Source organism: Camponotus floridanus, unplaced genomic scaffold (genome assembly GCF_003227725.1).
Source record: "Camponotus floridanus strain SB8 unplaced genomic scaffold, Cflo_v7.5 scaffold28, whole genome shotgun sequence".
In the NCBI taxonomy this organism is placed as follows: domain Eukaryota; kingdom Metazoa; phylum Arthropoda; class Insecta; order Hymenoptera; family Formicidae; genus Camponotus; species Camponotus floridanus.
In genome coordinates, this window is record NW_020229414.1 from 1,404,752 (window position 1) to 1,432,593 (window position 27,842).

Sequence of the window (27,842 nt, forward strand, 5' to 3'; positions counted from 1 at the left end):
CAATCTACAACAATTTAAAGACCCTTAAAGAAACTTAAACAATTACGTAGATAGCTATGTTCAATAATGCATAATGTATATGTAAATAATGCATAATGTAAATGAAGGATATAAATTACAATGTATAGGCAAATGAAGACAATATATATATATATATATCCGATATAGAATAAAACAGTGTAACAAGGATTGAAAGAAATATAAAAAAAATTTACATCTTTTAAAGCCTGCTCGAGTTTTTAAGCAGTTGGAAAGCTTTTAAGCTATTTATATATTAATGAAAGAGAAATTTTTTACTACTTTATCACAATTAAAGAAAAAAAATAAAAATTAGATTATAACGCACACACAGATATTATTTATATTTATTTGAAATTTATGCGGGATACACATATTTTCTCATTACGAATAATCAGAGATTCAAAGCGGCGCAATAGCTGAATAGTAGTTGGATCCTTAATTACGGTAATTAGCTCTGAAACTCTAAATGATTAATGGGGCCTTCTTTAATTTCAAATTACAAGAGGGGACTCTCATTCGGATGACTAATGTGAGCGTTACTGCGAGTAAAATAATGATCGGCATCCTCAAGCAGAATCGCGGAATTAAATTTAAAGTTTCGACATTACGCGTGATATGATTAATGATTTGCGGATTACCAGGAATTGCGCACCATCGCTCATATGTGATTCTTGTTGTTAATTCGGTAACATTCGTTTGTTACCGTGTCGAATGCACGATTTTGTTTTAGAATCGAAATGTTATTTAATTGCATAAAATTAAACGATAAAATTGTTTCAACTTTCTAAATAAATTCGTTTATGAAAAAGAAATTGATTCTCACGATCGATATTCAGCATCATACATTTTACATCAGTAAAAACTATGCAAAATCGATGCATTTCATGCGGAATATTTATGCGACTTACCGGTACCGCTGCTCGCTGCCGTGGACGTGTTCATCCCGGAATTCTTGAGTATCTCGATGAGCTCGCAACGAAATGCGCTAATGTCCTGTTTGATCTCGTTTACATCGTCCTCTGTAACGCCCTCATTTTCCGCCTTGCGTTGTTCAACGGTGACGTATCGTCTTACCAAATTTCTCATGATACTTTGATATCTAAAATCTCGCTCGGAGGCCTGCTTGACTTTTCGCTGAGAAAGAAAAGAATCAGAAATCCTTTCAGCATCAAGTTTTCATTACAAAGTACATTACGATACATTCTACGCAGTGTGTCCTAGATTTGTCAAGCTATTGCATTATTTGAACTTTTTGAACAATTTAAATCTTCTCTTAGTGAAAATACGAAGCGTCACTATAAGTTATTGTTGACTTTTATTATAAAAGATATTGTATATTAATATTATGCAGAATCGAAAACATAATAAAAAAAGGAGATGACTCTTTGTGCAAGATTAAATTAAAAATATAGAGAGAATCTTTTCTACATATTATACTTTGTTTTCGGGAAAAATTAGTTTGAATATTGTTAGAGAAACTCTTTTCTCTTCAATCGTTTGTAGTTTGAAAAGTTATGGATCTTCGTTATTTTTGTTAAAAACTACCTTCAAACCCTTCAACCACAGAGTCGATAGATAAAAGTTGATGGCCTGGGAAACTCCGTATATATCTAAGCCCGATCTATAAATATGCAAAACGTGTTGTGACTAATAACGACAAAACTTTGCCATGGATTTAATATCTTCTACAAGTTCTAAAAAATGTGAAAACTTTTCTCCTGGTGCTCAAAATCCTGCTCTAAATATTCTTGCCACTTCTCCCATATCTAAGGACTAAATTTTTAAATTTAAAAATGAGACCGTAGCTTCGGAGAGAAATTCGCAGAAGATTTCGTACGATAAAGCGCACTTTTCAACATTTTTCAGTATTCTCTCTGAGCTGAATTTCTCACAATAGTGTATTGACATTTTATTTCTTGCTCTGCATTTCGCAAGAGATAAGAGATTCACGTTCACAAATTACGTGCAAGAGGAATCCCCAGAGAATTTTATTACAAAGATGACAGAACGTTACAGTTACTATTCTAACTATTCGAAAATTCTGCGAACTATCCTTTACCCTAATCGTGCGCATGTGTTCCTTCTTGGCCGCCCTGCTGTGTCCGCAACACTTCCGATATATCCATTGCACGACGTACCAGGCGCTCTTCGGGGTAGGTATAATGTTAAAAGGCGGCGGAACTGTTCCACCCTCCTCGAAATAGCTGATCCAGAGTTTGCTCCTCGCGAATTTCCACTCGACGTCGGCGCGTTCCTAATTACGAGCACATCGAATTGCCCCTAATTAGCTTCAGTTAATTATAAACGCGAAAAATATATGATACATTTCGCAGCCGTTGTTGTTGTCGTTTTTCAGAATCTCGCGAATTTCATTTTCATTAATTCTCACGAAGACGAATAAGTGTCGCTTTCGTGTTTAATGCGACTAAAGTTAGCGATTTCATTTATAGTTTCTCTCATTTTCCCCGTTTCTGTCTAAAGTTCTTGTAACTATGCTCGAAGATTTTGTCATAAATAAAGTCGAAGAAATTCGTAGAGAAGATAGGAGACACTTACCGAGATTAATTGATAGGAATGATTCATCATGGCGATTAGGAGATTCAGGAGGACGACGATGTTGATGACCGAGTAAGTGCCAAACATCAACATACCCCAGAACCTAGTGAACACTTTGATGCCGTCTAATTCGAAGCTCTCGAGGTCCACCAAGCCGAAAACCGCCCAAAATAGTGTTTGTATTGTCTCAAACAAACTGCCGCGAAAATCTTTATCATATATCATTCAAAATAATTTAAACAATATGATACATAAAGTATAATAAAAAGAAAAAATAGAATTTATAATATTTAATGAATTTATATCATATTCTATTATAATATCTATTTATATTATATTTTTTTATAATATCTAATTTCTGGAATAAAATATCTGGAATGAAATAAATATAAATATAATATATAATTTTAATTTTTCTTATTTTTTTCGCACTTTACATGGGAATTAAACTCTTTTTAATTCCATATTTTTTATAATGCACGTAAATATTTATTAATTTTAAAAAATTGACACTACATACTTTGCGAATCGGCGCCAAACGATACATGCGTTGGAATCAGAAGTAACATTGGCGTTGGGTGAATATGCCATCGCCGTGGGACATCGTTTCTTCTCCATGTCGGCGTAATACCAGAGAAGTTGATTGAGTCCTAACAGATGTTATGTGTTTACGTTAATATTTCTTTTGTGCAATGTGTGTCTTTGTATCGTCATGATTTTTTAATTTTATTTACCGCACGAGAAAGCGAAGAGAACCAGCACATAGAGAAAAAAAAATTTCATGATATCCACGACCATCCTCGATAGGGAAACTTGCAGTGGACCGAGATGAGGATTCACAGAGAATATGTAGACGAGCTTTAGCGAACTACAACGTAACATTGTTCATTGTTGTAATTCAAATAATACCGAGGAATAGTTTCCTATATTAACTTTCTCAATTTTTTCACATTATGTAGCATATTGCTGCACGACTCTTTAACGTAATTAAAAATTCACTCGTATTCTAGACGCAATGCAGTAATTATTCGCATTCAAAATGCATTTTAAATGCAACGCATTTAGTTACATAAATTTCAAAATCATGAAATTAAAATTAAAAAGAAATCAATTTTCCGTGAATTATAAAATTTTCAGCAAAATTCAAAACAGAAAACTACTTATATTTTTGTTACACATTCTAATAGATATGCGTATTTTATTTCTGCAAATATATTTTACATTACACGATATAAAAGTAAAAATAAAATTCTGCATCGAAGTATATCGCGAATTATAGATTGTCTAAAATAAGCTTAAAAAATATTATAACATTATTTATTTATTGCCTTATAAAAAAATAAAATATTTAAAGAAATTGTACACATATTTTAGTTGTGTAAAGGATTACAAAATTAAAAAGATTACCTTAGTTTATCGCGCGATTATTTTATTCTAAACTCCTAGACAACAACGGAGATATACAAAGTGCTCTCCGAGCGCTTGTGCGATTTATTACCTGAAGATGTTGGCAGCGGAGAAGAGGCCCTCGGAGATGAGCATCGGATCCCAAGTGTCCCATTGCTCACGCTGAAGCTCGATCAGTGATCCCGATGCCTCGTTTTCCTTTTGCACTCTATAGTAAGCTACGACTCTAAGCGCGACTGTGGCTACATACAGCGAGTTCGTTATGAAGTCGATCACATTCCACATGTCATTCACGTATTCCTCCAAGCCCACGTCCCACAATTGCTTCACCTCCGACCAGATCAACCCCGATACCCAGGCCAATATAATCCTATAGCGCATTACATTTTGATCGTTTCGTTTCGATTTTAGTCTCTTTAAGAGAAAGAAAGAGAAAAAAGACGAAAAAGAAAAAGGAGGAGAGAGAGAAAAATTTATTTCATTTAATGTCTTTCAATTCAATTGATATTGTCCGAAATTTAATTTACTTTTATTTAAAGTTTCTTTTAATACCTCTTTAGTTTCTCAATATCTCTTTTCTTGTATTTCTTTACTTTTTATTATTGTAATATATTACTTACGTCTTTATTTATTAATTATTTACTATAGAGTTAGGGATAATGTAAAATCAATTCAGACATGAAGTGAGCATAAATTTGCAATATGACAGGTCTTGAGTCTCTCATTTCGATCTCGTCATCGTGAGGAAAAGACCTCTCGAGATTGCATGTGTCTCCGGGGCTTTATCTCGTTTACCACCGACTTACTGCATGTAACGCTTCTACGTTCCATATTACCGTCTTCCGCACGAACGGAGAGTGTCATAAGCGGTAGATATTAAATGGATTTTACCCGGCTTTCCTTACTTTACTCTTCTTATTTCTTAAGTTCATACTTTTTCTTTTCACAACTTACTATTAAAATTACTTGTACTTTTCGCGTAAAAGATTTCTCTCGCTATTATTCTTATCCAAAATTAAGAAACTTAAACTGTCAAGTTGAAAACTTTAATAACACGTAATACAGAAATGAAAGAAAATCTTACCATTCCACGACCGTTGGTGGAGCCCCACGTTTCGTTCGCGCTGGTTCTTCTACAACGTCGTGTCCCATCCAACTATCGATTACGTTTTCTATCCGCTGACTAGCCAGAATTAACATGACTGCGCAAACAAAATTATGCGTAATTATTGTTAAAAATTTTTCATTGTTAAAAATTTTTGCCGGAACAGAGATAAAAATAATAGATAGAAAAAATAAATCGTATTTCGTTTTCAAGTCTGAAATAGACTTCAATTTGGTGAGATTTGACATCTCAAATGCAAATTAGTTAAAAAGCTGCAAAGAATAAAAACAGCTTTTTTATGAAATTTATTTTCAAAAATAAATCATTTTTAAGTTTCGCTCTAAATTAATTGAAGAGTCTGCTATTAAAATTTTTTTCAAATAAAATAGAGAAGTATTTTATATAATTACGTATATTAAATAATAGAAGCCCATGATATATCGTTTGTGGTCAATCATGCAATTAATTATTCTCGGAATGTTTCTTTACCGTCTGAATTCCGTACATTAGTGCACCACTATTATTGGTAGCGGCATCGAAAGGTATTTGTAAACTGTTTAATGTTTACCACATAAGTGTTTGATCTGCCAACGTGCCGGAAAGTTAAATATGCCATAGGAAATGCTGCTCGTAATGCGTGTCGCTCTCCTTTTCGAACACTTCCGTAGAATGAATCATACTGAATATTGCTACACACGTGAAATTATTTGGTCATTACATGTAAGACATCGAATTTTTAAAACTTATAAGATGAACGTCTATTAATAATCAAATGTATCATATGTATCGTTAAAATAATACCTCTTATAAAGTTTTAAGTTTTACAAAATGTTTGCAATTTCTCAAATTATAGCAAATTAATGGAAAAATTCATGTAACTTTATTAGATGATTCTAAAATATATCATATATGTATGTCTGTATGTATGATATGTGTATGTGTATAAATGTATAATATTGCAAAAATAATTTATATAGTATTTCCCATATCTAGGAAAAAGAATATTCAAATTAATGTAAAAAATGTTAATATTAATGTAAAAAAATGGAAATTAATATTCAAAATTTAATGCTCGAAATATGAAATTGAAAATATTTTTTAGATTTTTCTATCTTCAAATTTTCTCCATTTGATCAATTAAAATTATTTTTCTTTTTAAGAAATGTGAAAAAATATTGTCTTATTGCACTTATTTTATTGCCTAAAAATTGTTAATGTAAAATTGATATTTTATATGCAATGACTCAATAATTTACATTAGCTCGTATGTATGCTAAACTAGATAATATTATATTCAATCAAATAATTCCTCTTATCTTCCCTTAATGGAGAAAAAAATAGTTGATCGTAAAAGTAAAATTCACATTTTGTTAGCTTCGTGAAAATTTCTTGATAGAATTACATATTAGCTCATCAATACGATATTTAATCGATTTGATTATTTCAAAAATTAACAAAGTATCGTAGAAGAAAAAACAAAATTATTGAAGAAATAAAAACAATTTTGATACTTTATATATAAGTGCTACAGTAACACGAGCCATTTCAAATTGTTTCACTTAATGGAATGTGCACATTTTCGATTTCGGAATCGATCTCTCCAATATACGTAGTTAATACGCTAAATCATATATATATTGATCTCAATATTGATTTCCGGCATCGCAAATCGAATAACGTCATTGATTTCAAAATCAGATATTGCATTGCAACAATTATTTGAGCCAATTTCAATCGGAAATCAGTTATTGAGACTAGAAACAATTTCACGCATCAATTTTGAAATCGAATATGGTTTCAGTTGTGAAGCGAACCAAGAATAAGAGGGATGTTTGTAGGAATTGGCGATAGGTATCGAGCTGATTCAGCGGTGCCACTGATATTTCCGGAATGAACCGGATATTTAGGTCACGTTGATCAAGTGTGGCGAACAATCTAGGAAATGGCAGGTTATGGCCGGATGTCGTGCCAAGTGGTCAGATTTAAAGCGTGACAAGAAATTGCTCCGACTATAAAATGCCTCATCTATTATCGGAGCATTTTATCTGTTTTGCACGAATTAGCGTAAAGATTTATTTTATCTTTGATTTTATCAGTATAATTAATAGATAAACAGCGCTTTATGTACACAGCTTAAAAAGTTGCAACTTCTAAAACTAGACCATATCTAAGTAAAGTTAAATTACGTTGCAACTTATAAAATTGTGAAAATATACTTACATAGAAAAGTGAAATACGACGCGGAGTTACAGATGAATTTGATAAATGGCTTTCTCATGGTCTGACCGACCATGCTGTGGGGTGCGATGATGTATGCCACGCTGAAGAATGGGAAAAGAATGCCGATCCTGACGATCTCCAGCGCCTGGAGGAACATGTTCTTTCTTCGGAATCCTGGCAGACCCTCGTACCAGATCGATGCGAGTAGCTGTTGTACATTAGGATGCGCCACGAACTGAAAACATCCAGGTAACGCGATATTGACCGACAGCTTCCGGTCACGCGACTGAACGAAAGGTAGCAATACCCGCGCAATCAGAGTTTAAACTGCAATTGCTGTCTAAACTGTTGTTCCTTATTAATTATATCATTAAACAAACGAACGTCCTCGATCTCTGCTTCACTGTTTAATTGAAGCTCAATTAACCCTGTCTATATTTCGAGAGTTGCAATCAAGTAAATTGATGACATAATTGTTATACATCTTACATATGTTTGAAATTGTAGAAAATCTCTCCGCATATTCGATTTGAAATAATTATACGATTATTTAAATATATACAAAATTTAACGTTGCATATTTCATTATCAAGAATATAAAAAAAATTTAAGATTTATAAGATATAATTAAAAAAATCTAAATAAGATTTATCTCTTTCGTTTCAATTTTGTATACCTTTTTTTGCCTGAGCTTAATGGCTAATTTTAAGCGATTGAGATGCATTCTCTCTCCGTGTTCAAAAGCTGGTCCCGTTGGGTCGTGATTCAGCAGGACTTCGAGCTCGTAGGAACTTCTAGTGTGGTCCAGCAAAGCTGTCGCAAAATCTTGGCACTGTCTTCGAAGCTCCTGAAATCACATATATTGTCGATATAAGTATCTCGTAATGCAATTTCGAAAACGCGCATATCCTTTAAAGCATCTAATTTTCTAAGATTGTAAAAAATAATTCCCCTAATTTTGTTCAGAGAATTCAAAATGATTTCTCGATATTTCTAAGGGAAATTCGAATTCTCTGTGCTGCTGCTTCACGTGTCAGAAATTACAAGTCGCAAAGGAATTCTCACGCTTGACAAAGCCAAGCTGATCGAACTTCCAGGCTTCCTGCAAGGTCGACAAGCGTTCGAGATCCTATCCTAATCGCTCGCCAATCTTGCCCCGAGTCCAATCGGATTCTCGTCACGTACTCATGGATAATAGTATCTACGATGTGTCTCGCATTGTTAGCTGGCGAACAAAGTCAAGAATCTCCACAGCAAGTTTTTTTCTCTTAATAAAATGATATAAGGAAACTGTACTTGTAATCTATTTTTTAATTTAATTGTTTACCAATCGTCAAACAAATATCATTTGGCAGGAAGGATTTGTCTGTCAAAGTATTTCACATAGTTTTAAATATAATAGTTTTTTTCTATTTGTTATTCTAGAAATTATTTTTTTGGTAATTCCAGTTATCTCAAGTTATTATTTATTATAAAACGAAAAATATATGTGATGCAAAAATAGAAGTTAAAGAATAGACAAGATAATGTTATTGCGAAGTTATCTGAAAAAGCATGGTTTATCTGAAAAATCCACTGTTACCCCAAATTGGAATCTGCAACATCAAGTTGCTAATCTTTAATCTCAACGATATCGTAAACTGAAATTGTCTCACGGGATGCAAACATTCACATCAGACAATGCACGATATTTAACATATCTCCCAATATTTTTCTGTGATGGATAAAAAGAAGAAGAAGATATTTTGCTATGCATAAATATTACATGAAAGATTAAAATATCAGGTCGAGTGTGGCTTAAATATGAATAAAAGGGATTACGAATAAAATTATCTTTTTTTTCCAAAGTAAAAAGAAGATAGGAATACAGTACACAATTGAGAAAGAAACTGAGAAGGATTGCTTAGCAATTTATCAAATCTTATTCATTTTTCTTCAAAGTCATTTTGATCGAGCTGTTTCCCATGATTGACACTTGATAAATAGGAAAAGATATAACAATGGGGGAAATAAAAAGATGATGCTTCTGAAAGAAAAAGTGAGTGGAATGAAGAACAAAGAGAAACGAGACTGATGATAACGTTGAAAAAGGTTGAGAAGGGCTAAGGGACAAAATGGGAATGTTGACGAGACTGAAGAAAAAACAAAAGGCATGATAAGAAAAATTATAAAAACATAATATCGATAGTAACACGTTATTGTTTCGTTCGCCATATTGCTGCTGGAGAGCGCAATTTATACGAATATAAATCAAAAGTTGCTTGAGCATGCATGAATATTTAAACTTTTGCTACTTAAGTACATAGAGAAGTGAAAAATATAGAGGCTAACGTAGCTTGAGAAACGCGCTTCACCTCAGCTCGAGGAACAAGAGCGAAAACGCACCGCGCAAACATACATCTACATGACCGCTAAATTAAGGAAAACACGTGTTAACTGTTGTACCAAAGTGCCTTACCGCAAGATAAATTTCTCCCGTGAAATAAGACTACTACACAAGAAGGAAATTGTTGAAAAGGAAACAATGATTGCATTTTAATTCGCTCGAGAAGGAAAAACGAATCGCGAATTTTTTGTCATGTATTGTCTTTGTATTAGAAAATTGGTCATATCATATATTATATTTATATTTCATTATAAAAATAATAAGGATAATGTAAATGAATATAAATATTTTTACCATTTTTTCACGAACGATAATTAATGATAAAATTCGAGATGATTGTTGCGTATAAAATATAATGTAAATAAATTTAATTTAATTTGTACAATTTTCGAAATAATTTTTGAGAAAATAAAATATCTAATTAAAGAATTTAAGAACGTTTCTCTTAGAACAAAAAATTACTTTTGTAATTTTATTTCAATCAATTGTAGACAATCTAAAAATAGAATTGGAAAAAAATACTTTTTAAAATTTTCAACGTTTCACAAGATTGTTGCATTCTGAAAAATCATAAATATTCCGCTGAAGCATTTTTTGTGAAAGAATTATAGCGCGTAACATTTATCAAGTAATATCTTATTTTATTTAAGAGCATTCCATACATACGAGTATAAAGCTGAAACTTTTATTTGGATGTATTGTAACGATTCAATATGACAAACTATATTATTCGAAAAACAATTGCAGGAAACATTCATTTTTTACCTGATACTCGATCTTGAATTCGTGCTCCAAGAACGAGAGTCGTCGAAGTTCCCAAGAGAGCTCAAAGGCAGTCAGAATGGGATCCTTAGACGACAGTGCTATCAAGGACGGCGATGCCAATGCCCGATAGGCATTTATTCGGCTCCTCGAATGCCTCAGGGAATCCTCCATTCTCGATGTCACGCATTCGTCGCATCTAGTATAAATAACAAATGGCAACAACAATCGAAATGAAAACAGCTCGGTAGATCACCTGTGAGTTTCTCGAGTATTTCCCAAGACGACCGCGTGTCTCATGCCGTTATATCATCTTTTAAGACAACTGCAGTCTCTTTTATCAACATCTCGACCGTTACTCGACTGGAAATCTAATTTTAATCGAGAAAAACTTATTTACGTTGAAATTATATACTAATCTAGAATTTTACTACAAAGCTTTTTATTTTTATATACGCAGCGAATATGACATATATAATTTTAAATAACAATTTTTCGCGTAAATTTCGAACACGGAAAAGTGTCATTTTTTAATAAAAGTTATACTATAAATAAAGAATGTAAAAAAATTTCTACCTTTGTGTGATAATGGTACTTCTTCAAACTTGTATAAAAAATATTGTTATTCAATATCGTTTTGTATATTTAAAACTCTATTCTATTTCTTTCATATATACATATAAATATCATTTATTTATTTTTTGTTATTTTATTTTTATATTCTAAATATGAATATGTCTTACACATGAATATATCTTACACATGATACTTTTGTGTAATACATTATAACATGATATAAAAAGTTAATCTTCTGCTTATGTATATATCAGTAAAGAATTCGGATAGTTTTCTATGGTTTCAGTGCAAGATATGAGACAAAGGTTTAGGAGCTTAATATGATGTAATGCTATTATATTGCAAATTAAATTTTCTCTTGGAAAGTGGCAATGATGGTAACATGGCGCTCATGTACGCTTAGCCTAATTTAATTAGCTTTTGTCGCATCGTACAAAGGGATAAGGCGGTAAACCGGTCGAGAGTATTAATTAGTCCCAAAAAGAGTGCTCTTATACTTAAATCAAGGATATTAAAACATAGAGAGAATAATTAATGCTCATTCCTTTTTGAGAAATTCTTTTTTTTTTCAGAAATGAGTATTACATGTAGGTATAAATTACATAATTATATGAAAAATTTTTTTCAATTTATGTGAATTATGTTTATATGTATATTTTCGTTCTTTCTTTCCTTTAAAATTACCTTCTACTTTAAATAATGTATCTCAATAAATTTACATTACTAAAACAATGATTTGAATCTTTTATTAAAAATTTTATTTTAAATATTTCTTGCATAAAATTCTATAAAAGAAAATTTATGTTCGAGCAATTTTCTTTACGCGCAATTGCACTGTGAATTGCATTCAATTCCATATATAGTTCTTACTTGTCATAAAGGTGGTCAATAAATTTTTGAAATATCTTACCCACAGCGAACATCGTGTGGCATCGGTAGAGTGGATCCACGATCCAGAAGGATCTTTATGATTTCGTAGTTGTCCCTATGGGCCGATAAGATCAGCGGCGTAATATCCGGCGTAAATGTGGCTGTGTCAGGAGGTAATGCCTCCCAACTCTAAAGAATTAAACCGCAAGTCAGTACTTTCATAAAAGTCCATCGCTCGACCGTTTCTTTTTTTACACAAGTAATGTACAAATAATTTTTATTTAATTCTATTTATCTAAAATCATTATTCACGCGAATTACTTTTTGCAATTATCCTTCTTCGACGAGTGTAATAGATGTTTGAATTAATCTCTTTTTAGCGAAATAAAATAACACGAGACATCATAATAATTCTTTATCTTGACAGGGAAATAATAAAGTAATACGACTAAATGGGGAGACATTTTATGCCACACAGACAATTGACAAATAATCTCTCTTGATGCGAAGTCGCACTGCCATTGTACTAGCGTAATCGGCTTAATCAGTCATCACCACGGGCGGTAGACTTTTCTTCACAGGGAACCAATTCTCCATCATATAATGAATTCGTTCGACGCTTTCGAATATCATTCCATCGAAGTTCTGTCTAAGCTGATTTCTTGTTAAAGCCGATTAGACTTCTATTTAAAATTTCGTATTTTACTTTTTTCTCTTATAATTCATTTCTCGAGTTATTCGTTTCCTCCTTTACTTTCACGAACGACTTTTCAGTTATTTGCTTTGACAGAATCGTCTTTATGGTCGAGAGAAAGACCGATTGACGGTGAAATAAAGTACAGAAAAATCGCTTCTAAAATAACCGAAATAACGAGTAATCAATTTACGATCTAATTAATTTTTAGACTCTACACATTTTATTTATATACATTTTATTTGTACATATTTTTATTAAACTGCATTTAGGACGGAACAATTTAATTATACAAGTCAAGTTAGATCATAAATTGCAACAAAAAAGAGAGAGCAATATAATTTATGTGAAAAGAATAATTGTTGAATTAAACTTAAAGATAAAATATATATTAAAATAAATTATTATTTTTTATCAAGATGTCGCATTCACTTTTGAAAAAAATCTATATAAAGAAAATGTATATAAAGACTTACATGTGGCTCGCCATTTCTGTGAAGGCTTTCTTCATGCTCCAAAAGGACCTCCACTGCTTCGACGAATTCTTCGGAGATAGCGTGAAGGAGTGCATCCTTTGTATCGACTTTGTGTTCTATTAAAAGCTCCACCATCTCCAGATTTTCATTATCGATCGCCATGAGCAGAGCCGATCGCCCGAGAGGATCCACGCAGTTGATGTTAATGTCGGCCTCCTGGGCTTTTTGGAGCATTCTACAATGACAGGAGTACTCAGAAGATTGATGAATTGCCGTTTAAAATTTGTAAATACAAATACTTTTATATATAAAAGTTCCAAAGACTGAATGTTTTTTTACTACATATATATGTGGTTAACTTGAAGATATATTTTCTTTAACACTTCTTCCTAATCTAACTAAAAATTATTTTTCCAATTCGCGGTTGTCATTCCAATTTTTAACAATGTTAACAATTTTTCAAGAATAATTCAAATTAATATTTTATTAACAACCATTTAAAATTATTTGAAAAATGTAATTTTGTTTTAACTTGGCAAAATAATTAATTTAATTCTTTAATTTCACTTCAATATCTCCGTTAAAAAATTTATTTCAAATCATTCAAAGAATGTATAAAAACAAGAAAATATCCGATAGATTTTAATCTTTAATGTATAATTTCAGATAAATTTTCAATATAATTTTGCGAAAATTTAAAAGAACCTATTTTATTCAGAATGGTTCGATTACTTTCACACACTTAAATAATTTATAGAATTATATAACAATACTAAGTGTTACACACGAGAAGAATTTCATGAGAATGAGAAATTAATTATAAATTATAATCAATTTCAATTGCGTTAACATGAGGAGAAAATTTCCGACATTTTCATAATCATACGAACAAGCCTCATAAGATATTCAAAGGTTCTTTACCACAATATTGAAAATTTATTCATGTATACCTAAGAATTGTAAAATAGCATTAAAATAGGAATGAGTTGTTCTTCGCAATAATATTAAGAAATAAAATTTTCACTATATAGCTATAAATAAAAATTTTTTAAATGTAAATTTAAAAAGAATAATCTTTCTGATATATGTGTATTTACATGTAAGTACATATATATATATATATATATATATATATATATATATATTTATAAAATTAAGTCAAAATTATACAAAATAACTATATTTTATAATTAATCATACAAATTTTTATAAAACATACATACTAAAATCCAATTAGCGTTATAAACTGTGGTCTGAAACTTACTACACTTTAAAGATTTTAAGTGAAATAAAGTTTTCGAACAATTGTAACATTTAATGTTGCTAAAAGTTATTGCCATTAAAGTTCGTATTCTTTTTTTTTGGTACGAAAGAAGTTTCATTTCCTTGCTGGATTTCTGTTCACACGAGATAAGTCTTTTACTCAGTACAGTTTTCTATTTTTACCGGCACGTGTGTATGCTCGTGTTCACAGTTAAGATAACAAGAACGATAATCGTATGCTTAATTCAGAAAAAGACGGAGAGATACCGATGTCAGAAGAATAGTAAGGATACACATGTATATCTCGTAAACAAAAAATTTATCAGTACAAATAAATAAACTTTTTACATAAGCAAATATTTTACATTCGAGAGTAAAATAAAATTTTTATCTACCTTTTCCTCGTCTTTTCCTTTTTCTGTGGTATATGTATATATTATACAGAAATATTCTTAAATTGTTAAAAGATGAAAAAACTGTTTGTTTAGATAATGTCGTGATAAATGACACGAGTGCTAAAAATATATTAAATTAAACGAAAGACATATTCGTTCTTATTGTATACTTTTTACAATATAAAAAGATCAACAAAATTCAACGGAAATGCTTAACCATAAGTTTCAACTCGCCTTCTAACGGAAGCTACATCTCCGCGCTCGACGGCAAGAAGATATTTCTTCTCTTGAAGCGACAGGGTGGCCATTTCCTGATGAGGTCGCACTACGTTTTCTTCCTCCATCATGCCGTGTATACTGTGTCTCTATAAACGTAATAGTAACATAATAATAATAATTTTCTTTATGATTGGAATGTACATCTAACAATAAAAATACTTTATGTCATATGATATAAATATTATTGACTATTAATTGGAATAAAAAATGTATAATTCTTGGAAATTAATAACGTTTCTCTGAAATCTCACGAAGTGCATTAACAGTATTCTGACGAATTGTTTAATTACTTCAATGCAAATACGGATGTTGCTGAGAAAAATTTTGTTCTGAAACATAAATAGCGCTTCCGTAATTTTTCCGTAGTTACTACCATCAACTTAAGACGTAAAGTTGGTCGTATTTTTGTAAAGTTATGTATATTTAAAGTTCCTTTTAAAGCTTTCACTTATTCATTTCCAAATGTTTTCGCTTTGCTTTAGCTAATGCATCGAATTATTGTTGCAAGTCGCATATTACGTTACACATATTTCATCGATCTAGGCATCTCTCTTTTATGTTGCTTTCCATCATCATTATAATGGCCGTGCGCAATTCAACGCTTGCTACACGATTTCCGTTCACGCGAAAATGCAGAATTTAGTTAGAATCGAATGCGTCCGCACACAAGAGTAGTTAACAAGGTGAAATGCAACCAATCTGAAGATCAATTGCAGTCTCTCATGGTTGCATTCGAGGAATGTGTAACACGAACGTAACATTACATTCCGTATTGCGTGCTTTAATTCTATCGGTCCTTTCCTCTTTGATCTCCGGTTTCATGCTAAATTTAAACTTTTGTTTAATTATTAATAAAGCCAACATTTAATCCTGCGTATTAAATTCTACATTTTTGTAATAAATAAATAAATAAATATATATATATATATATAATTATTATTATTATTATTATTATTTATTAAACATCGAATTAAAATTCTATTGATATAAAATTTATTTGAATTAAGCTGGAATTAAATGTAAATTGTTTCATTATCTATTTGCAATCCAAAAATTTAATTGATCGTAATTAATCTTTTATGTTATTTAATTATTAAATGCGAAATAATATTTTATTGTGATTTAAAGTCAATATTAAAATTATGAATAGAACGATATAATTTTAATTTTAAGAAGATTAATTTTATTAACTTTAAGAAGATATTAATTAAATATCATCAATTGCATAGATATAAATATTAATTAAATATCATCAATTGCATAGATATAAATAATACTTCACCGTTCCGCGTATAAAATATTATATTTGATTTTATTTCGCCTATGGATCATAAATCGTGTTTAACAGCTTGTTTTAATTGTCGCTCATATAAACTGATTATACGTAGAATGATAATTATATATATATATATATATATATATATATATATATATATGTCACAAATGACGATGCATTGAAGCAGATATTAAGCTGAGAATTAACGCTGTTTTATTATCGAAAGTTATTAAAACACAATTATTGAAACACACACGGATCGACCGATACATATATATTGCGGGCCTTTTCTCTCTGCAATAAATTCTGTCATGATACCCATCATTCAATGATAGCATATGTATTATATTGCTCGAGACTCGATCCATAAATATCGGACACGTGTACGATAAATATCGCGGAGAGACACAAGCATACACCTTGAGTGTAAATCTTGACCTGATGGCTCAGTGTTTCGTATCATCGGATCTTCACCTTGGTGGGATCCACTTTTAAGAGACGAACGCGTGGCAGTTATTTGGCGAAAAAGAATCGCGCGAGCCTTAGCGAACTGTAACAGTATGTGTATGATATATGATGTTTATCAAGGGTGTGTCAGTTCGACAATTAAGGTGCGCCTTAGTAAACACTTGTCAATGTCCGTTTTCGTGATATCATATAGTATCTCAAGTGCCTCGTCGTATTAGAATATGCTTTCCCTTTTTTACGTCTGTATCTTTCTCTATGCATCTTCTTCATCACATAAGAAATTAATTATAATTGGAGCTTGATTTTTTATGATCCAAAATGTGAGTATGTATTACGATGTACAAAATTCAAGTTATAATTATTATACAATGTGTAGAATATGTCCTTTTTAGAAATGGATTAAAACATCACAAAGAGCGCACATAGCCTATTACTCTAATTCCAGATAAATTATTTCTTCAAAGCAATTTATTAAAGCAATTTTTCTTTCTTAGTTGCCTTCCATTCGATAATTTGCAAGAATTGAATGAAATGAAAATGGAGTTCGTTTTAGTATGTGGCCTAAGGATATTGAATCCAATTGTTCTCAAATCTTTCATGAATCTCTTTCTAAAGCTTCTTTTTAAAACGCTTTCGCGTTTTATGGTACTTTATTGTGAAAATATTAGGGCAAACTCGAAGTATACAGAATTCCGTTTCGCGCTTGAATTGTATCGACGACCTCAATCTCGGATATTGATTTCCACTTTACAAAAAAATCTCTTATCATTGATAATTTCGAGACTACTGTTTTCACAGGATAATGCGAATTTGGCGAAAGAAAGATCCGCAAGCGAAATTTCTTTTAATTTCGCGAGGAGATTTCTTTTTGCCTTTTTCCGACAAAAAGTTGCTTCTGACACGAGAGATGGTTTTACAAACAGAATTAAATCCACAAATAGAAAGGAGAGATAAGCGCAGAAACGCTCACCGACCGTGGCATCTCGCTCATTGTGGATTAAATACTTTGTTTTAGTACCCTTGTTACGCCGAACAACTTAAAGGATTCCAAGCCTCAACATGAGTAGAGGTTTTGGCAAACAGACATCTAATAACGTTTATAAATTCTATATCATTAAAGAATTATTTAATGCAACATATGTGCGGCTTAAAAAGAGGTCCGGTGTTATAAATTTTGTAACCTAAATTAACATGCGATATACATTTTATATACGAATTTCAAATACGAATTTAAATAATTCACACATTTTAGACAGTTATATAAAAAGGTCGATTCGATATTTTTTATTTTTATTTTTATAAATGTACAGTACAGTACTACTTAAAAATATTGAAATAAATAATTTTTTGTTCCTTTGCGGTTTAAAAAAAATGATTTAGTAAAATATTTTATTGAAAATTATTTGTTGTGAGTAGAGATTTATAGTAAATATATAGAAAATAAAATTTGTTAAAGTTTCTACATCGCTTAATTAATTAAAATTAGTGAAAAAGAATAGTTTATGTTTTATTTTGATTACAAGATACGTGTTTTTATCGTTCTATCAACATATTTTATATACTAAACTGTACAGATTATGTCAACTGTCTTTAATGTCCATTCAGGTAACTATATCTATTGTCTCTATATTTGGTCTGTATTTCTATTGTCCGCATTCGGCTATTTCCGCATATACTGTCTGCACGTGTTCTAGTCTATAATCACTGTCTGTGTCCGACTAGACACTGCCTGTATCTACTATTCGCACTCCTGACTCACGCATGCGTCAATGAATGCATTCCATTTGACATGCTATATTTCTGCTATCGGTTGCAGTAGTTATCTATTATTAATATCAATTATATATTTATTAGTATTTGTGTAAAGTACATATAGAAAAGAAAAAAACATAAATGTATAAAATACAAAATTTTCAGAAAAAAGCATAAATATTTTTAAAATTAAAAGTGCAATTAAATAAAAATATTAAGCATATATTATGCAAAAGATGCATTGTAAAAATTACTCAATCAAAAATCTGCTAATTGTCTCAAATAAAAATTGAAAAATAAGAATTTTAAATCTTTTGTAAATTTCACTTTTATCGAAAATTGATCGTTATTCAAAATTCGATGAGGGTGGTCGCAAAATTCGGTTACGTAATATACCAGTGAGAATTCAATGACTGCGTTTTTGCTGCGCGAGCTCACTCGAGGACATTTACGAGGCACTAAAAGATGAAAGCATCCCGCCCGTGCTGGAGCTTTTCATCCTCGAATATATTAAACGCGTGTGTGTAAAGTACGTGTTGCGATGATAGAGTGTTACAGAGACGTAATCGGAGGATGATGCTGAAAACGCGGAGTCGGAAAAACGAGGGCGTTTCCTCTTTCATTCTTAGCCTTTTAGAAAATCCAACCTACTTGTCGTTTTATGAGACAATAAAAACGAACAGTTCCGGCTAGTTATTCAGCACGAATATCCAAAAACGCGCACGAATTTTTGTATCCCGTATTTTATACGAATATTTCCCATGCGGAAAACGATATATTAAAAGTGACAACTATTTTTCCCAAATTTGGCACACATTCCAGCCTTCTTGAATATATTTTCAAAGACTAATCTTTATGCTTTATCATTTATAGAATATCTTCGATTTTCCCCTCCTTTTAACACGCGAGAAAATCGCGAGACAATATTATTAATTATCCATAAAGTCGCAGAGAACGATTTGAAAATCGAACGAAGCTATTTGTAGATCCGTGTCGTATCTAAATAATGCATATAATCGAGGATTTCGGCCGAGCATGAGAGGAGTTTAACCTTATTCGAATATTAAATGTCCATGCCATCGATCAATTACAAGCTCGACATGCTGATATTATACATCCCTGCCAATTCCTTCTCGGCCTTTATGCAAAAATAAACGCGCCCGGTCCATCGCGCTGTCATCTGCACTAAACGGTTATCGAAATAGCATTAAGATTTAATCTAACTTGACCCAACCGTTACCAACTACGGCATTTCCTTTCTTCCTGTCAACGGACAGAGGCAGAAAATCAGGAAGAGAAGAGGCAAATTGCTATCGCGCGGCGAACTTCCGACGAGAGGTAATAAAGGAACTGTAAAAGAAAAACAGTCGTTCCTCTTCTTCTTCTTTCTTCCTCCAACTCCTTCCCTTTTCTTGCGATTCGCAAGCCAGCAGGTCACGCATAAATTGGATTGACATCGGAACGTCGTTATCGGCTGCCGCCTTTCCTGTTCTTTGGCTCGTCAAATTCGAGTTGGAATTTCCGGCGCCGAGGGAATTTATGCGAACGGAAACCGCGCTATTTATTTTCAATCCTTGGAATCTACGACCCAATAACCTTTTCGTTCGTCCCACTATTATCATTAGAATCGCGATTTAAATTGTTAATGGTACGACTGTTACATTTCTCGCGCAGATTGGTATTTATATATCAAGAAATGTACGAAATCACACAGTAAAAAGACAATAATAAATTAAATAAGGGCAAGTCGCAATTTTAACAATAGAAAAAAATTCATTCGTTTGAGAAAATATAAGAATATTAATATTTTAAGTTAATATTTTTAAATTATATGCTATGATCTTGATAACAATTTAAAATTTTGCGTTATTCTACGTAGAGACGTAGGTCGAACGAAGATAAATGAAGGATTTACCTTCGTTCGACCCGCACATAAACTTTATGTTTGTACGATACCTTGACTTTCTTGTCAATTTCTGGTCTCTCGAGCAGACAGGTTGTCTGTTGCTGTGCGATATACGGTGGTGGAGGTGCCTCGGGATCGTAGTTCACGTGTTGCCCGGCACTCCGTAAGAAACCACCGGCAACCCCGGTGATTCGACCCCTCGTTGTGTCGGCCGTCATTTTCAGAGGAAAGCTGTTCATGCCATCATCGTCTGAATGACCGTCTTCTTCATCGACAACGTCTTCACCAGGGGTTGTGCCGCCCCTGGCGAACTGCTCCTCATCTTCGTACGTGCTTTCTGGAAACATAAAATATCATTTTTATGTTAGATCATAAAGAGATATTTATTGTGTCATATATATATTAAACATTGAAGTTCCAAAGGTTCCAAATTTTATGGCACGATTTTATAAAATAAATCTGTAATAATTGTATTTAATCTATTTAATTATCTCTTAAATAATCTGTTTAATTAATCGAATATATGTTGACACATAAGTGATATTGTTTTATAAAAATATATTCTTGTTTCTACGAAATGTAATGTATACTTTTAAATTAATACATACTTTTATACAAGCATGCAAGCTAAATTTGCGAAAACAGAAAAAACTGAGAAAACAAAATTTAATTCTATGATCTCAAAGTTAAATATGACTTTACACTTTACAAACATTTCATATAAATTCTTTTTCTTTAAAGCCGACATTTCATATGAATTCAACAAGATATATAATAAGATATGTTTTATAATCATATAATTCATAATTATAAAAAATGAATGAAAAGTGGTGTTATTTTTCCATTGATCCATGAAATCCATTTTTCTCTTCTTTTCTTTTTAGTAATAAAAATATATATAAATATAAGCGAATGTTTTTTAAGTTGGAGTGAATCTTAAAGAGTTATTCTCGAATTAAATTTCACATGTAAAAGTATGTACTTTAGTATAAATATGTATCTTAGGATTAGAATAAAAAAATTTCATACATGTATAGATCTTTTTTTATCCTTTTTTTTCTTTTTTGTCGTAAAAAAATCGAACGCATCGTGCAAATGCCAGAATGGAAAAACGCACCGATGAACGACGCAATTCTATCTTCGATGAACTATTCGAGAGAATGATGGATCGGGGGACACACTCTCTTTTATTAGCCGTGGGCAAACGCAAACACGCGAACCGGATAGTTGTAGCCATTTACAGCGGATACATGTTGTCGTGTGATTCTCAGAGGATAGTGCAATCGAGGGACATACGCAGTAATGTCGATAGCCCGGCATTTTACGTCATAAGGCGAGAAGTTTAACGGTAATGGTCAACTATTATTATAACGTCGGACAAGTGACGCTCCTCCCGGAAAGATGAGCTTTGTGAAAGTGTTAGCATCGGAATTATGTCGAAAGACAATGTAAAATGAGATCTACAATGCTTTTCATATTCCATATATTTCATTATTATTCACATAACCGGGATCTCCTCGCGTGTCAATTATAAATTATATGTAAATTACGTTTGCCAGATATGTTTCTTCAAGTTTCGCGCGATACATAAATGTTAACATATCGTTACTGGCAAAAAATCTCAAAAATAGAATGTAAATTTTGAAATTCGCGTAAGCAAAACAGACTCTTTTTGATGTGAAATCATGAATATGAAATATATTATAATTAATAACTGCAAATAATGCTAAAATCATAGAAAAGTACAAAGAAAGCTGAGCCAGTTTAAAAAAAAATTCTTTTAATAGCTTAAAAATAAAAGAAGAAAAATTATTGGGAGTACTCTTTTACTACTCTTTCAGCTTCGAAAACTGGAGATTGCAATAGTATCGAGATAAAACGGTAAAATGATTTATTCATTGCCTCTCTCGACGAGCGTCTCGTAAATCGATTTTAATAAATGAATTGCGCGCGATACAGCCGCTCGGGACTGGGCAATCGAAGCTCGTTATCCCGTTGAATCGGCGCGCACTGATTAGTCCGCAGAGAAATAATCCCTCGTGCGGGTTCGCAAAAAATGATCGAATGCTATTTATCGAGCACTAAAAGTTGGGTGATAATTCGCAAAATCGATCCAACAGCTATCGCGAAAGTGAGAAAGCGGAGAACCAAGCAGCTGATGCGATTGAAGAGCAGGGTTGATGGGATGAAGATGCTCTTTCATTGCTTAATTCGCGAAAATGAAATAATTACACGTAATTCGTGTCTATAATACGAGTTATTCCTTTATTTCTTTGAACGCTACTAATCTCATTTACACACCTACGCGCTTCCTTTATAAAAGGGTAATAAACTGTCGCTGTCATCCTCCCTCTTTGGACGCGCTATCACAGTACTGTACATGAAACAAGATTATTAAAGACAAATAATTTGCGTAAAACCACGGGATCGTATGCTCTGCAAACAGAATAATGGATTTATGCAATTTGCTGACCCGCATCTGAATCAATAGGAGAATACAATAAATGCATGAGAATACAATACAATAAAAAGCTCAAATACTCAAATAAAAAGCTATTTACGGTATAATGAAAAAAAATTAGAAAACGAAAAATCAATTATCCGTTCGACATAAATTGTCAAAAATGAAATGAATAAATAATGAATAGCGAGAAAATAATAAAAGAAATATTGCATCAACGCATAATCGGATGTTTTAAACACATAATTGAGAGAAATAGAATTTAAAGGTAAAAAGTATAGTGTTTTAATATTACTATCGATTATAAATTATATTATATTTAAATTATACCGATGGTGTTAATGAGATAATATCAAAGCGTAAGCAACGATACTGCTAATAACTCGATCGTAAACATGTTCTCTATGGGAATAATAGCTTTAAATTATAATAATAGCTTTAAATTATAATGCACGGATAAGAGATGAGGAGGGTAAATGGGCGTAAGATAACTACGACGGAGATATTGATTGCGCTTTAAGTGCAAACGCAGAGTGAGAAGCTCGTATTGTATGAGCCAATTTATTCCACAATACCGAAGCTGCGCATAGCTGAATAATCGTTTATGAAACTCAATTCTACAAAGGGATAGCATCAAATTATCTGCTTCGCTTCTGGTATGACTAGAGAAAGCATGTTGTTCTCTATATGTGTATTAGTAACAAACTAAACTAAAAACTTAAACTTCTTATCTCCGATACGGCTGCATATGGCTCAAAACGCTTACGTTGCTGGAATTCGTGGTGTTAAAAATGTATGAGAAAGCGCATTAATATTTATGAAAGTTATTATTCTGATGAAATTCTGATCGAATTAAATGCAATTTAAATGAAACTTGAGTGTGTATGTGTGTGTAGATCACAAAATTGCAAAAATAATTTTTCAAGCTGCATATCCACCATATTTTTTTGTTATACATAATTTACAATTCACGTTGATCTCATAATGGATATGAATTCCTGATTCGCTGTGTAAGCTCCGTGCTGTATTAGTCCCGACGACTTCTTGGTTCTAAATATTATTGAGGAGACTTTGTGGAAGTCTTGTGATTTGTGTTTGACATCTTTATCGCTTCTGAAATATGAGTGTAGTCTCCGAAATAAATAGGAAATACCGAAAGATATCCAGTGAAAATTTTAAAATTATATTTGGAAATTTTTTCTTCTTTATCTCTTTATAATATTATGAAAGCACAAAAATTGCATTGTAAAATATAAAATTACAATGTTTCAAGAGATGCATACGTAATTTCCCTCATCTATAAAAGATGATGATATATATTAAAATATTATAATAAAATATTAAAAATTTAGTCATTAATTTCCAATTATCTCTTGCTTCTGCAATATTGCACAGAATAATTACATCATGTAACAAAATTTCTGAACATAGAAAATTTTATCAAACGCATTTTTTATAACAGTAAATGAAAATGTGTAATTTTACAGAAGAGATCAACTTCTAACGTTTACTTTTTTATATATATATCGTTGAAACACTGATTTTGCAAGTTTATCAAGAGAAAATCATTTGGGCGATCAATTACATGCACCGATGAGTGGAATAAAACGCTAGGCTCAAGCTTTGCGGTTCATCGATAAGTTAATAATGGAATTACTCGGTCGAGTTTCAAAATCTGTCACTTAAACTGAGATGAGGACGCCTGCATCTGTGAGATATACGATCAATGTGTTCACAGTGGATTACGCGATGTGCCGCGCACTGCAAAACTCAATCGAGAATTTCGGAATGTCGAATCTATATAGACAAAGATCTGAAAATAATTCTATTTCAAACTATTTTTCATTAATTTTTACTAAAATATTCTCTTTCTGCCACACCATATTTTATTATATATTTATATATAATTAATAATATAATAATATAATAATATAATAATATAAATTTATATATAATTTATATATATTATTTCTGATCAAGCTTATATAATCATAATACTTAACTAAATTTTAATAATTATTTGAAATACTCAAGTATAAATTATTTTACTTTGTTTATACGAATCAAAGCGAGAAACTGAAATAATATATGAATCTGAAATTTCAATCAGAATTTTAGCTTTATTAATTTTGGCAAGAAAAATTCTGTATGTATGTGTATGTCAGTATGTGTATGTATGCACGCGCGCATGTATATGTATTAAGATTAGTAGAAAAATTTCTTAATCGATAAATTATACGACATCAGTTGAATACGATGTACGACACACATTCCGATTCACCAACCAGAGTTGATAATGGAATTACTCTGGACTAAGTTTCGAAATCTGCCACTTAATCGACGATCAGAAACAAGCAGTAGCCTATGTTGGTGGTCGATCTCTCGTGTACCGTTACACCTGTTGCACAGCATCTCATACTTATCCGATAAATAATTTTATAATATCGACTACTTACTTGCAGCCATATGTATATATGTGTGTATATGTGTGTATGTGTACATAAATTAAATTAAATTGATGCTTTTATTATTAGTGCTAAAATAAATAATCTATTTTTGAATAGTAAAATATTACGAACCTAAAAACATGAATTTTAAGAAAATATATATGTAAATATGTTTAAATAGATCATTAACACGTAGAGTTGACTATATTTGTTTGTGCAAATACTAAGAGTCAATTACAATTGCACGCGAGAAAATTGTTAACATAAATGAGAAAACATTGTTAATTATAATGATAATGACTAGTCGGTCTATTCTTGCATTGTCAATGTTTGCAAGCTTTAGGAATTACATTACTAAGAAAACTATCACAATGCATTTCGGAAATTTCTTTGCTTTGTTACAACATCATTATTCATTCTGTCTCTCTTTCTCTCTCTCTCTCTCTCTCTCTCTCTCTGTGTACGTACTTCTCTCTTTTCTTCTCTCTTCCTCTTTTCGTTGTGCTCTGTTTACTTCTCGCTACAGAGAAAACCACGGAATTCGCGTTTTCGTGTTCGAATTTAACTTTATGACTTTCGGAAATACATCATTAATGAGACTTCAAACGGAATGGAGAAAGAAAACAGAAAAAAATTTACCAAATGCGGGTTTTTTCTGCACCGATTAACTTTACGATCGAATTTTTACAGCTCTGCTGCACTGGGATACAGACAGACTGTGAAACTTTCAATTCGATGAAACAGGAAGAAAGTGCAAAACGTCGTTATTACTTTAGCGAACTACATTACCAAAGCGGCCAACTACTTTCGATCAATGTAAGTTAGAGGAAAGAGAGGAGATAGAGAGAGAGAAAGATAATTTTTATGCTGCTTGTAGTCGTGACATTTACACAAAGTTCATTGTAATGTACAGAGTTTTCATGTTCAAATTAAATTTTTCTACTAAATTGATGATTGTTTGCAAAAACTATGACGAATTAAATACCTAATAGATGTACGAAATTATTTGGAAAATTGTGATATACTAATTTTTGAATATTTATATAAATAAATAAAAAATAAATAATAATAGAAACAAAGATTTCAATGATTACATAATATCAAATAAACGGGAGAAAAATCATACTTGTATATATTTGAAAACCATAAGTATAGAACGTGGAATTTTAAACTACATATACGTATATAGATAATTCATTTCTCTTTTCTAGGACAAGCTTCATAGGACATATACATATTTCGTGGAAATAAAAGTAGAAGTTTGATACAAAAGTGACTTGTGGTTATTTATACTGTAAGATATTCATGTAATTAAACTATGAAACTTAATCATCTTTACTGCAAGAAATATAATTTCTCTCTGAACTCAAAAAAATAGAAATAAAATTTCTGATATTCTCTTCTGAAATTACTAACACCTAAATCGTATTACTTGTTTGTGCGTTCTGGTTTCCATTCCCCTGAGCACATTATAAAGTGATTACATAGAAATTATAAAACAGGTCACACATATTATGGAAGTGACATAATTTCTTACAGCTATATATATTTTTGGAGAAAGAGGAGGTATATTAGGTGAACAAACTTCAAATAATCACCTCGTATTGTACTGTAAATCTGTGTCAAAAAAAAAGAAAAAACTTTGGTCGATCGATAGATGAAAGAATAATAAAACAATAATTCCACAAAGAATATAATTTAAAAAAGTAATCTAAAAAAATAAATTTTATTTTTTTCATTTATCTTTTTATGTTGTTATATCGTTTCGGTTGTATTTCCAATGATGGGGTTACCCTTTTATGTCAAAAATAGATACGAGTCACAAAGATTTTCCGATACGTTTCCACAAAGACTTTTTCGTTAACAGTCCTCGTTATACGGGCTCACCTGCGTTTTTAGTTATAATGGTGACGGCCACGGATTGCGAATACAGAGTCGCAGAGTCGACGGAGATAATTTTTTTTCTCCTCTATCCTCGGAAATTTCCTCAGATGGATGAAATATCACCGTGAGATCTGCGAAATAGACAGATCTGTAGGAGACAAGAAAAAAAAAGGAAAGAAAAATTAGTCAAATGGGAATGCGCCGGGTGAGAATAAACAGATGGTCAGGGCTTAAATGTATAGGGCTTTTACGAGACGACGTTCTTCATTCCGTCCAATACTCCGAGACCGGAAAAACAGAGTGACGAGGTGTAACGCGACACTATGAGTGCGATCTCTCAAAAACTTTAGTTAAAAGATATTCGCAGAAGAAGAATTCCTCGCGTTCCGCTATGAATTTACGCGCGATTTTATCAAGGTTACTGCGGTAATGTTATGCGGGTATGCAGGATGTTTACAAACAGAGCTAAATCAGGAAATACGACTACCGCGAAATGAAGGAAGGATAAGTTCTTAAATTCTTAATTTTTAACTTCCTGAAGTATTTTTACGGATTGATTATATTTAGCCATTCTTTTTTTCATCTTTTGATATCTTTTAATAAGTTGACGTATCATTCAGGCGAAAGATCTTCTTCCA

General features: G+C 31.7%; 1 protein-coding gene across 12 annotated transcripts in view; it reads right to left on the reverse strand.

Annotated features, from left to right (window-relative positions):
• LOC105257707 (transient receptor potential-gamma protein) overlaps nt 1–27,842 on the reverse strand; it is a 94,252-nt gene that overhangs the window by 17,391 nt on the left and 49,019 nt on the right. For 7 of the 12 annotated variants that reach the window (XM_011268504.3, XM_025409715.1, XM_011268501.3 and 4 more), the window contains 14 exons: nt 20,463–20,749; nt 14,966–15,096; nt 13,074–13,308; nt 11,944–12,092; nt 10,461–10,656; nt 7,986–8,156; nt 7,310–7,544; nt 5,069–5,186; nt 4,076–4,354; nt 3,312–3,445; nt 3,098–3,227; nt 2,578–2,773; nt 2,081–2,275; nt 930–1,155 (listed from right to left, as the gene is read on the reverse strand). In XM_011268504.3, the coding sequence (XP_011266806.1) occupies nt 930–1,155; nt 2,081–2,275; nt 2,578–2,773; nt 3,098–3,227; nt 3,312–3,445; nt 4,076–4,354; nt 5,069–5,186; nt 7,310–7,544; nt 7,986–8,156; nt 10,461–10,656; nt 11,944–12,092; nt 13,074–13,308; nt 14,966–15,096; nt 20,463–20,651 (2,584 nt within the window). In that variant the 5' untranslated portion in view covers nt 20,652–20,749. Of the gene's footprint in view, nt 1–929; nt 1,156–2,080; nt 2,276–2,577; nt 2,774–3,097; nt 3,228–3,311; nt 3,446–4,075; nt 4,355–5,068; nt 5,187–7,309; nt 7,545–7,985; nt 8,157–10,460; nt 10,657–11,943; nt 12,093–13,073; nt 13,309–14,965; nt 15,097–20,462; nt 20,750–27,207; nt 27,353–27,842 lie in introns of all 12 variants that reach the window. The other 5 variants (XM_011268505.3, XM_011268510.3, XM_011268513.3 and 2 more) reach the window with 2 other exon arrangements.